General features: G+C 36.2%; 1 protein-coding gene across 7 annotated transcripts in view; it reads left to right on the forward strand.

The window, feature by feature from the left end:
• Nucleotides 1–12,100, forward strand: part of AGTPBP1 (ATP/GTP binding carboxypeptidase 1) — a 149,934-nt gene that overhangs the window by 9,208 nt on the left and 128,626 nt on the right. For 6 of the 7 annotated variants that reach the window (XR_012495819.2, XM_019750132.3, XM_074330623.2 and 3 more), the window contains exon 2: nucleotides 9,739–9,803. The exons of the other annotated variant lie outside the window; for it this stretch is intronic. Coding sequence is in view for 5 of the 6 variants with exons in the window: in XM_019750132.3 (XP_019605691.3) it covers nucleotides 9,772–9,803 (32 nt within the window). In the remaining variant the exon portion in view is untranslated. The remainder of the gene's footprint in view (nucleotides 1–9,738; nucleotides 9,804–12,100) is intronic. 7 annotated transcript variants of the gene reach the window in all.

The following is a 12,100-nucleotide window of genomic DNA, read 5'->3' on the forward strand; positions in this document are numbered from 1 at the left end:
TCTCACCAGAGGCACTCTGCTGCAAAACTGCCTGGCCTCCTGTTGGAGAAGCTGCACGTGCTGCAGTGGCCTGTTGTTGCCAGAGAAGCTGTCCTTGTTGCAGAAGTGGATCCTGGAGAAACCCTGTCTGCTGCAGCCAAGTGAGCACAATGGAACCAGAAGCAAAATCCTTTCCTCCTGCCATATCTTTCCAGTGCCCTCTTGACAAAGCTGAATATCATATCAGCTGGCAAAGAAATGGATATTTTAAAAGGGCATAAATCAGTTTTCACAGAACAGGCAAAAGGTGAATGTGGAGATGAGGGGCAATAAATCAGTATCTGGCACAGGTATTAAGTGGTTTACGGAATTGTTCTGAGATCTAAAGAAAGAGACTATAGGTTGAGCTTCAAGGAACAACTCCCAAAACTTCTGCACAGAACTGAGAAAACAAGGGAGGTATTTCTTCTCTTATGACTAGGAGGCCTCCTGTGTAATTGCAGAGTTGCTCCTAGATCTTCATTGCTAGAACCACACTGCTCTTTTCAAGTCAGGAGACTTGTGGTCAGGAGGCTATGGTGATCGGGAATCTCCTGCTATACTTACCAGCTATGGAACCACACTGGACCAGGACCCTTTCCGGCCTACACCAGCCCTGTCTATGAGGGACTAGATAAGCCTTTCTCAATCGTTATACCCTAGAGGATCCATGGCATAATGTTAAGGTCTCAGGGAACAACTCCATAAAAATTATAACATCTACAGCTGTAATATTAGTTTGGACAGAAAGTTTAGTTATAATAATTGTTCTTATCACCTCCAATTTAATCCATCAGTGAAGGCGGGATCTTTTGTCCTAAATGGTATGAGATGGGTACTATCTGACACTGGTCAGATGAGATTGACAGCAATTTATTCGTCATATCTATACAACCTGGGAAAGGAACATACTGCATGCCACATGGGGGCTACACTTGGGAATGGAGTGAACCAGACTCAGGGTCGACGGGAGGCAGGCTTTGTAGTAAAAAAAGGACGAAGTGATTCCCCCTCCACCCCTTCACTATGGGAGGATGTGATTAGTTTGTTTGGATAATTCTGAGAGCTGGAGAGGGACTGAAACTAGTTAGGTTTAGGACTGAATGGAATACAACTGGTTTGGCTGATAGTGGAACTAGCTGGATGAGGAGCCTTTCCCACTGGGTGGGAGCACATATGGCAGGATAGGGAGAACTCTCATTAGGTCTTTGGGGCCCTGTGAGTCTCAAAGCTGTCAGGGCAGCACTTGAAATTTTAGGTCTTACAATACAGTACTCCCAGTAATGGTTGCTAATGCTCTTTTGATAGACAATCACATTTTTTCTGTGCATCTGATTCTTTTGGCCATCTAATACCAAGGGATATAAACTCTGATGTGAGTTAGTTATGCAGATAGAAAAAAATAGGTTTTCCTTTTCTTAAAATTGCCTACTTTATTCACTTATTTATATTTTAGTTTATCCAAGTAGACCTAGGAATCTTACCACATATTTTTACTATAAAAAATAGTAATAAAGTGTGGTTTGTGTATGTGGTATGTGCAAAAGTAGTTTTATTTTTGTTTAAAGCAAACAAAAAAGACTTTAATAAACTTTATTTGAGAAACAAACAGGTGATTAACTTATTTTGCATTTTTTTCATGAATTTTAAGTACTCATATGGTAAAGGTAATACATTTGTGTTAAATAACTGGCTTCAGGTTTTTTTTTAAAGATAGGCTTGATAGACAGTTTAAATAAATATTGTAAGATAATTTTTTTTGTAATTTTTTATTGTGGTAAAATACATCTAGCATAAAACTTGCCATTTGAACCATTTTTAAGTTTATAATTCAGTGGCATTAATTACATCCACTATGTCATACAACCATCACCATTATGTATTTCCAAAATTTTTCATCACCCCTGACAGAAGCTCTGTAATTACCATTAAACAATTGAGTCCCCATTCCTCTTTACCTTCAGCCTGTGGTAATCACTTATCTACTTTCTATCTCTATGAATTTGCCTAGTCTAGACGTTTCATATAAATGGAAGCAAAGCACATAACATCTGTTATTTTGTTTCTGGCTTATTTCACTTAGCACATTGTTTTCAAGATTTGTTCATATTGTAGCATGTATCTGAACATTCCTTTTTATGGCGGAATAATATTCCATTGTACCTATATACCACATATTGTTTGTCCATTCATCTGTTAGTGAACACTTGGGTTGTTTCTACCTTTTGGCTATTGTGAATAATGCTGCTATGAACATTGATGTACAATTATATGTTTGAGTCCCTGTTTCCAGTTATTTGGAGTATATAACAGTAGAATTGCTGGGTCATACAGAAATTCTATGTTTAGCTTTTTGAAGAACTGCCAAACTGTTTTCCACAGTGATTGCACCATTTTACATTCCTATCAGCAGGGTACAAGGGTTTCAGTTTATCCACATTCTCGACAATGCTTGTTATTTACTGTGTTTTTTTTTTTTTTGTATTATACACATCATAGTAAGTATGAGGTAATATTTTGATTTTGAGTTGCATTTCCCTAATGACTAGTGATGTTGAGCATCTTTTCATGTGCTTATTGGCTATTTGTACATCTTCTTTGGAGAAATGTTTTTTTCAAGTTTTTTTGCCCATTTTTAAGTTGGGTTGTCTTTTGGTTGTTGAGATTAGGAGTTCTGTATATATTCTGAATATTAAACCCTTATTAGATATATGATTTACAAGTATTTTCTCTCATTCTGTAGGTTGTCTTTTCACTTCTTGATAATGTCCTTTGATGCACAAAAGTGGTAAATTTTGAAGTCTAATTTATATTTTAAAAGGCTTTATACAATATACTTGTTATTTTTTAAAACTAAAAATAGTGAAATTTTCTCTTATATATGAAACTTATTTTTGCTTTCTTTTGATGAATTTGAGATAACCGTTCACGGATTTCTCTTTCAACTCACATGAGATGATTTCCTCCTTGCTCTTGATGCTTGTTAAACAACAAAAAAATTCCTTACATAAAAAGTTGAAAACTTGCAACCCGATGTTTATTACTTTCCTGTGATTTGCATGACACTACTCTTTCACAGAAATCCAGAACTTTTTTAGGGACAAATCAGTGAATCTCATCTTGTGTGCATAATCATACTGAAGCACATAAAATTCTTCCTCCTCAGAGTCAAGTTCTCAGCCTGAGCAGAAGATTCAGAGAGACTTGCTCATTCATTTTTACACTTGTGTGAAAAGAAGGGAAAATAGTGTTTAATTTTGCTTTATATTTTTTTCCCTCTAGATTAGCAGACTTGAGACGTGCAGATATCCTTTTTAGCTCTTGAGCCCAAGCAGCAGTAGGAACATTTTATGATTTCCTTTTGTCACATGATTTTTTTCCTAAGGATCTTGTCACTGGAAGTCAAAATATTTTCTCTTAAGGCCTTGCAGAGAGTTGTTCAATTGTTTCATGTGATAACAAGTGCTTGCTAAGTTGGCTGGTTTCAGCAGCCATTCTTCATCCTCCTAACAGTTAGCAGAACCTGACTCACTGTGTGAAAATACTCCTGCAATTTACCTTTCAGCTCTGACACCTGTTGAGAACTCTGCTAAGCCACTGGATTTCTGCACATAGCAGGACTTTTATGTATTCTCTGTTCAGGTTTTTTGAATGAACAGGTTTTTGTTTAATGAAGTTGATCATTTTTTATAGCTCCAAATAGAACTTTTTTCATTTCCTCTCGCAAAGCTTTTGACACTAATACCTCTCTGTGAAGAAAACACTGTGTTGTAAAGTCAGGATTTTTGTTTGTTTGTTTCTTTGTCTGTTTTTTGTTTGTTTGTTTGTTTTTAAAACAAGAGTGGCAAATCTTTACATGGAGCCAGCTATTGACGGGACCTTGTTAGTACAGATGCCAACATAGTTCCTCCAAGACAGACCTTTTGTTTCAGATAGGAGGACAAAGCATTAAATATCCTGCCCTTTGGTAGCTTTGGGCAGCATTCTGTAGCTAAAATGTTTTCTTGATTTCATGCTTTTCAAATCTTACAGTATTTATAAATATATAATATATATATATATATATATATATATATATATATATAGAATATAATCTTATAAATATTACAGTTGAACTCTGTGGACTCATTAATCTGGATAATAAAAACTTGCTTTTCTGTTTATTACATAGTTATTTAGCATCATGGGACATGTCAACATGTTGCTTTATCTTATTGTAGAACTTTAAAAATTTCTCTTACGGCATGTCACATAAGCATTTTATTCAGCATAATTTTGCATTCTGGCCTTATTGGGTTCTCAGCAATTGGGTGTCTTTCCCTTTTATGGTCAGTAAGTTCTGCTACTATATAACTTGCTATCTCAGCCTTTTCACTGTATGTAATTTTTTGAAATAAAATCTTTATTATGTCTGTTTTGAGATTCAGTAGTACCTTTAACTTGTCAATTGGCTATAATTTGTAGTTAAGTGTCCTTTGAATATTGGTGGAGCCATTGCTGCACTCGTGAAGTTGTTTTCCACAGACAACACAAAATGGAATAGGACAACTAGGATTGTCAGCCTCTGTGTAAACCCATTGATAAGTAGTTTTCATTGTACAGATGGCGTTTTGTGTGTGTCCTTGTTGCACTGGTTTAGAGAAATGACTCACAATATACAATTCCTCATTACTTAATCTCACCACAATTGTCCACTGACATTTCTCTTGTACCTTATCCTCAAAAATTGCCACAATGGATTATCAAGCATATTTGTAAAACACAAATGTTAATCTGTAAGACATAAGGGCATAACAAATAACTAAATAAGAAGATCACAAAAAGTCTCTAAATTTCACAATATAGGTCCTTTGTAATTTATTTAGTCCATGGTTTAAACTGTTCACACCAATAGCAAAGCATGAGGACTCAGGGCAATTGGGTTTAAAGATTTTTTAATTAAAATGAAAAATTTCCTCTTAATTTTTCATTAGAGTTACAAAGCTTGCTTGCTGCTATAAGGCAGCGAGCAGTGGATAAGAGGTCAGGGAGGCAATTTGAAAGGGAGACGTTGATGATGTTCATCCTTGCCCTGTGCCACGAAGCCTCCAAATGTCAAGGCCAACTCGAACCAAATGCACACGCTCCTGTTGTGCTCTATCACGTTTCTAACAAAATCATTGGGTACTGTGAATGCTGTCATTGCTTGGTGCACAAAAGTTAAAAACAAACCTCTCCTTAACAGTGAGCTCTGAAAGAGCTCTAGCAACAGCTTGTGGGCCCCAGGCTGAGAAACCCTGGACTAGACTACATAGTCTGGGAGCCCTGCGTACGCTGCTGCAGAAGAGCTAAACGTGTCTGTCTGTGCTTGCTCATGGAATCAGGTGGCCTTTGCCTGACTTTCAGTCTCTAAGTCTCTCACCAATGATGAGATTGAAATTGGTGGATTTAAATCATATCTGTAGCCCCCACTGCGGGCATCTGGGAAATACTTTTTTTTTTTTTTTAAAGTTCTCAAACTCCTGTAGTATGGGAAGGTACACTAGAGGGAAATTGGGATTGTATCAGTGTGCCGTGTCTACCATGTTGGGGAATTTTTAAAAATGAAGACTTTCTTGCTCATATGTGTAGTAAGATGTTTTTCAAAACACGTCTTATCTTTAAAGCATCTGTTTGCTCATTTAAAGATTTATTTAGCACCTGCAATGTGCTGGCTCTGTTGGATAGTACTTGGGAGGCATTTAGTGAGCAAAATAAAGATGTCTGCCCTCTTGGAGCTTTAATTCTAGTGGAGAGAGCTAGATAATAAACAATACACATGTTTAAATCAATTGGTTTACAAGGTGATTAAAAAGGGTCAAAGAGTGACCACCGAGAGATATTAGCTATTAAACCGTGTGACTTCGCATGTGGATATATCGGGAAATTTGAGCTGCTACCACGTTTTCCTCAAAACCTTGAGGAAATGAAGGAACCCATTAAGGTTACTTTTGTAGTCATCGATGGTGATAAGCCTGTAAGGGTCTGGGATGAATTTGATTACAGGATTGATGTATGTGGTGTGATGGATTATATATTGTCCATTTGTAAGGTTATAAACTAAACTGATCATTTCTTCAAAAATTGGTTTTGACACCTGTTCACATGTAATCAGTTAATGAGTAGCGCAATTTTGAAAATATTCAGTTATTTTTTAATCATCCTGTATTAGAAGGTGGTAAGTGCTCTGGAAGAAGACAAAGTAGATTCAGGCAAGGGGCAATGGATACGGTAGGGTCTTGGAGGTGGTCCACAATATTAAATAGGATGGTTGAGCAAAGGGAGTTTGGGAGTTGGTAGGTCATTGGAATATCTGGCAAAAGAACATGGACAAAGGCACAAAGGTGAGAGTGAGGCGTGTGGGAGGAAAGCAAGGAGGCCCAGCCACTGCATTCATAGCAGCCTCAGCAGGGAGAGTTACGAGTAGGAGATGACGTTAGGGAGGAAAGGGCTGGGGTGTGTCCCTAATGCTGTGGAAATAGGTAGCTTGCAGGGCTTTGAGCAGAGTGGTGACAAGATCAGCCTAAGGTGTTTGTTTTTCCTTTGTTTCTTTTCTATTCTTTCTTCTCCTCCTCCCCGTGCCTCCCCCCAGACTATAAAAGGATCAAACTGGATGGTGTGCTGAGAATAGACTGTAGGGGGCCAAAGGTAGAAAAGACCAGTTAGTTCCGTGGCCTGACTATGGAAATAGACGTAGTGAAAGTGATCAGATTATAGATATATTTTGAAAGTAGAATTATCAAGACTTCCTGATGGGTTGGATGTGGCATATGAGACAGGAGGAAATAAAGGTTTTTGACTGAGCACTTGAGAGAAAGAATTGTCTTTAATTACTGTTGGGGAAAGCTGAAGTTAGAGCGCACCTGAAAGGGAAGGGAAGGTCAGGAGATCAGTTTTGGATATGCTGAGTTTGTAATATATTTAGAGATCCAAGTGGAGATGTTGAGTAGTTAAAATTGACTGGATGAGATCACCAAGTAAGAGACTAGACAAGAAAGAACTGAGCCCTGGGGCATTCCAGTAAAAGAAGCTTTGAAGTGGCAGTGGGGTAGGCAGAAAACAAGAGTATGGCTAAATGAAGGAAGCATTTCTAAAAAGAGGGAATGATCAGCTATATCAAGTGCTGCTGATAGGACCAGAAAGGTGAAGAATGAGAATTGACTATCGGATTTAGTAACGTGGAGGTCACTGGTGGCTGACAGGAGCAGCGTTGATGGACTGGTGTGGGGCAAACCTGACTGAAATATGTTTAAGAGAGAATGAGAAGAGTGGACTTGTTGACAGTGCGTATAAATAACTCTTTGCTTTTAGGAGGGGAGAAATGGGACAATGGCTGGATTCGGGAAATGGGAACAAGAAAGCTTTCCACCCCCAAAGACACAGAAATAACAACATGATTTCATGGCGATGAAAATGACCCAATAAATAGGAATGAGTAGATTACATCTAAATTCCATGGCCTGCTATTTTAGTTATTATATACTCCCTTGCATACTTTGAATTTCTTTGTTTCTTGCTTTTGCCACAAACTTGGTGAAATGCAGCATTTCTGCTTCTAGGTGCCTGCTCTTTTCATGTAACGAACACAAACGTTCACAGCAAAAAGAAGGGTTTTGTTTACTCTGAGGCACTCTGGTCTCAGGCTTCAGCAATAAAAAGTGACTGTAAGGGACACACTGGCTTAGCCCTAGGATAATGGGGATGAGAATTAACCTTTTTCTTGAGGAAATCCTAAATCCCAGAAAGCAGAAATTTTTGAGGTTGTCGATTTCTTTAGTGAAGATTATTTACCCGGTGCTCTATGACAGACAGTTGAACGTTTTCCACAATGGTAAGGCATGGGAATATTGAGATAAATTATTTGCAATTACCAAGTTTTAGTTGCTATTTAGCAGTCTCTTCCTCTGTTGTTCTTGGCATTTCCAATTCCCCTAATTTTGAGTTTCCTAAATTCTGGGCAGAGCGCCCTCCTCCCCTTTAGTTTTGCTTTCTGTCACTGTGGACTTCAACATAACTTTATTTCTCTACTGTCTATTTAATCTAGTCCTGGAAGGGAGAGGAGAGAAATGCCTGTAGTTAAACTATTATTTTATTGTGCACTGGAAGTTTGAATCATTTCTTAACTTTTGAAATAGAATTGGCTATGATGTAATTACCCAACGTTAACCTTTGCAACTCAAAATTTCCAGTACACTTTTCATGGGATGTGCTGCTAATGTAGTTTAGAGGAAGTCATACCACTCAACAAGTAGAGGTAACTTAACTTCTATTTATGACAACAGCACTTCTGAAGACACATAGGATTTTTTCCCCCTTTGAATACACAGTGACTCTTAATTTGAAATTGGAAAAGTTACTTTGATTTGTAGTCACTTAAAAAAAAATCAATTGGGGCGGCTGGATGGCTCAGTTGGTTAGAGCGTGGGCTCTTAAAAACAGGTTTGCGGGTTCGATTCCCACATGGGCCAGTGAGCTGCGCTTTACTCAACTAGATTGAAGCGGCTGCTCAGTTGGTTAGAGCATGAGCTCGCAACAACAAGGTTGCTGGTTCAATTCCTGCTTGAGATGGTGGGCTACGCCCCCTACAACTAAGATTGAAAACTGCAACTGGACTTGGAGCTGAGCTGCGCCCTCCACAACTAGATTGAAGGACAATGACTTGGAGCTGATGTGCCCTGGAGAAACACACTGTTCCCCAATATCCCCCAATTTAAAAAAATTAAAAATGAAGTCAATTGAAAGAAAGAATAGCAATTTTTAAGTTTCTTATCCACTTTAAAAATAGTCCATGTAATTTTTATACATAGTTTTAAATGTCTGTTTCCTCTTTTATAATTGAGTTAATAAAAATGAAAAAAATCATGTGTTTTGTTGAAGGAAAAATTCTTTGTCATTGAAGAAAAATATCCAGAATACCTATATCTTCTAAATATATTATGATGAATAGTTTGATGTCTGTACTTTTGCATGTTTGTTTTCCTTTAAATATAGCATTACTAAATATAGCATAAATAGGTGATTAATTTATTGAATTCGCAGTAATGTTTTTACATTTTAGTGATGCCACAAAATTCTGCTTCAGTAAGCATTGATATATAAAATTAAAAGATCCCCAGAGTTCTTTTGGATGAAGAGTTGCAAAATAAAGCTGAAAAATGATAAAATTTTGTGAATCAAGATTTAAGGTTTTAAAATGTATAGTATGTACTTTGTAAAATAAAATCTATATTTATAGAAGGAAGATATTAAGTACATTAAATGAGATGTTGTTATAGAAAATTTTTACTCTGTCTAAATTTTTTTTATTAATTAAAAGAGTTCTCATAAAGACAGAATCATACATATTTACCACTATTTGACTGCTGTGTGAATGGTGAACAATAGGTCCACTAATCACAGGATGCTGTGGTTGGTTTGACTATTTTAAGGAGGAATATTAGAACAGGAAGGATAATTTGAACTGTCTCAAAAGAAATCTTAACACTAGATCATAAATTGTATTATTTTAGGTTTTTATATTTTTGTAGCTTCAGAATTTGATAACATTTTACTGGTTGATTTTAGGTAATAAGCACTCTCCTTTGGTTTCCAGTGTTATCTTGTGTTACCCATAATAAAAACTTTTAGTTTGTATAACTTTTATGACATCGAATGTATGGAAAACAGAATTCTGTGTTTAATACTTTTTTTTTTTTTTTTTAGATTATCTGCAATGGTGAAATGAAATAACTCAAGATGAGCAAATTAAAAGTGGCATCAGAGAAAAGGTACTGTAATTATAAACACCGATATGTATAAATTACAAAAATAATACATGAAGTAATTATTTGAAATTCATTACTTAAAATATTATTTATGTTTAAATAATAGTATGTTATACAGTTAACGCATGAAGAACATGGGTTTGAATTGCACAGGTCCCCTTTACGTGGATTTTTTCCAGTAAATACACTGTTTTCGATCCACAGCTGGGTTTCCGCTGATGCTGAGGGACGACTTGATTTACGACAGTTTATATGGGGGACTTGAGCATCCACAGATGTTGGTGTCTATTGGGGGTCCTGGAATTAATCCCTCGTGGATACTGAGGGACAACTAAATTTTTAGGGAGTCAAAAGGATGATGTAAGAAGTGACTCTGGGTGGTGAACACACAATGTAATACATAGATGATGTATTACAGAATTGTACACCTGAATCCTATATAATTTTACTAACCTATGTCACCCCAATAAATTTAATAAAAATAAAATTTAAAAAAGAAACACATGCACACACACACACACACACACACACACACACACAATTATACGTGAATTTTCAAGTGTGTGGGTGGGGAGTTGGTGCCCCTAGTCCCCATGCTGTCCAGGGGTCAACTGTATTTATATTATTTTGGTAATATTTAACTTTTCAGTTAAAACTGGAGTCTGCAAACTATGACCCCTGGGCCAAATCTGGTCCACATCTTGTTTTTTTGTGACCTGTCAGCTAAATGGTTTGAGGAAAAAGAATAATATTTTATGACACATGAATATTATATGAAATTCAAATTTCATTGTACATAAATAAAGTTTATTGGAACAGAGCTGTGCTCATTCATTTATTGTCTGGTCACTTTTATACCTCAATGGCAAAGTTGAGTAGTTGTGACAGAGACTGAATGGCTCACAGTGCCTAAAATACATACTGTCTGGCCCTTTACAGAAAAAGTTTAACTGACCTGAGTTAAAGCATCATCTCTATTCAAGTTCTTATATTTCAAGAAATTGTTTTAACATTGGTTTTACTGCGGACTCTTTCAGTTACAAGACAAATTTGATTGATTTTATTTTGGAATTTTCTTAGCTAGGTTGCTTGACTCTGTTAAGCCTCAGTGTTCTCATCTACAAAATGGGTTTAGTAATAATGCTGTTATCATACAGTTGTGAAGATTAAATAGTGCCTGGCCAGCTGAGTAAATGACAGCTTATTAATATTGATAACAGTCAAGGTTTCTGCTTTGTGGCCACGTATTTTATATTCACATGTTTACAACTTTGCATTTATAGGTATGCTTTGAATCTGTTTTATAATTAGAAGTATACACATAGTTTATTTAGATAAGATTTGTTCCTTAAATTGTTAGTTTTTCCAGTTATTAACTATTATATTATAATAAATTTCGTTGTTAAAGTATTTATGTAATTTCTATAGGAAAGGAATTAGGCATTGTTTGTGTTTTTAAAAGGAGCACCCTTTTTTGGATTAAGTCAAACAAATAATGCTATTATGACTGATTAGTTAAACTATCTAAAATTACTAGATCGTTGTTCATAAGAATATGATGTTACCGTTTGAAAACTTTTGGATTCTGAGGTCAGTTTTTGTTATTTTGTCCTGAAATAGATTTTATTGGATAATTACTGTTTGTTGTTGTTGTTGTTGTTTTAGGCTTACTAAATTGGGATCACTGCAAATAATAATCATCTAAAGGAAATGATAATTTCTTGTAATAGTCTTATTGCTGAAGAAAGCTGAATGCAATTAGGTGAATTGAGATAGAATAGGGTTAAAATATTTCTTCTCCCTTCTTATAGTGTGGCATATTAAGACTGATTGTGTCTGAGAACTCATAAAAATGTCTTCCAGGGACCTAAGAAGGGGGATATATACAGATGGTTGCCAACTTAACGATGGTTTGACCTATGATTTTTCAACTTTACTATGGTACGAAAGTGATACACGTTCAGTAGAAACTGCACTTCGAATTTTGATCTTTTCCCAGGCTAGTGATACATGGTATGATACTCTCTGATGCTGGAGAGTAGCAGTGAGATGATTTTTGCCTAACTGTAGGCTAATGTAAGTGTTCTGTGCCACTTTTAAGGTACACTAGGCTAAGCTATGATGTTCGGTAGGTTAGGTGAATTCAATGCATTTTTGACTGGATATTTTCAACTTATAATGGGTTTATCAGGATGTAACCCCATTATAAGTCAAGGAGCAAACTATACTTCTAGGTATGGTCCTGAATTTATTGTCCTACATCAAACTTGATCAAAACACAGAAAATTTATTATATACTG

The sequence above is a fragment of the Rhinolophus sinicus genome, chromosome 16 (genome assembly GCF_057876585.1).
Source record: "Rhinolophus sinicus isolate RSI-liver-muscle chromosome 16, RSI-T2T, whole genome shotgun sequence".
NCBI classification, from domain to species: Eukaryota; Metazoa; Chordata; class Mammalia; order Chiroptera; family Rhinolophidae; genus Rhinolophus; species Rhinolophus sinicus.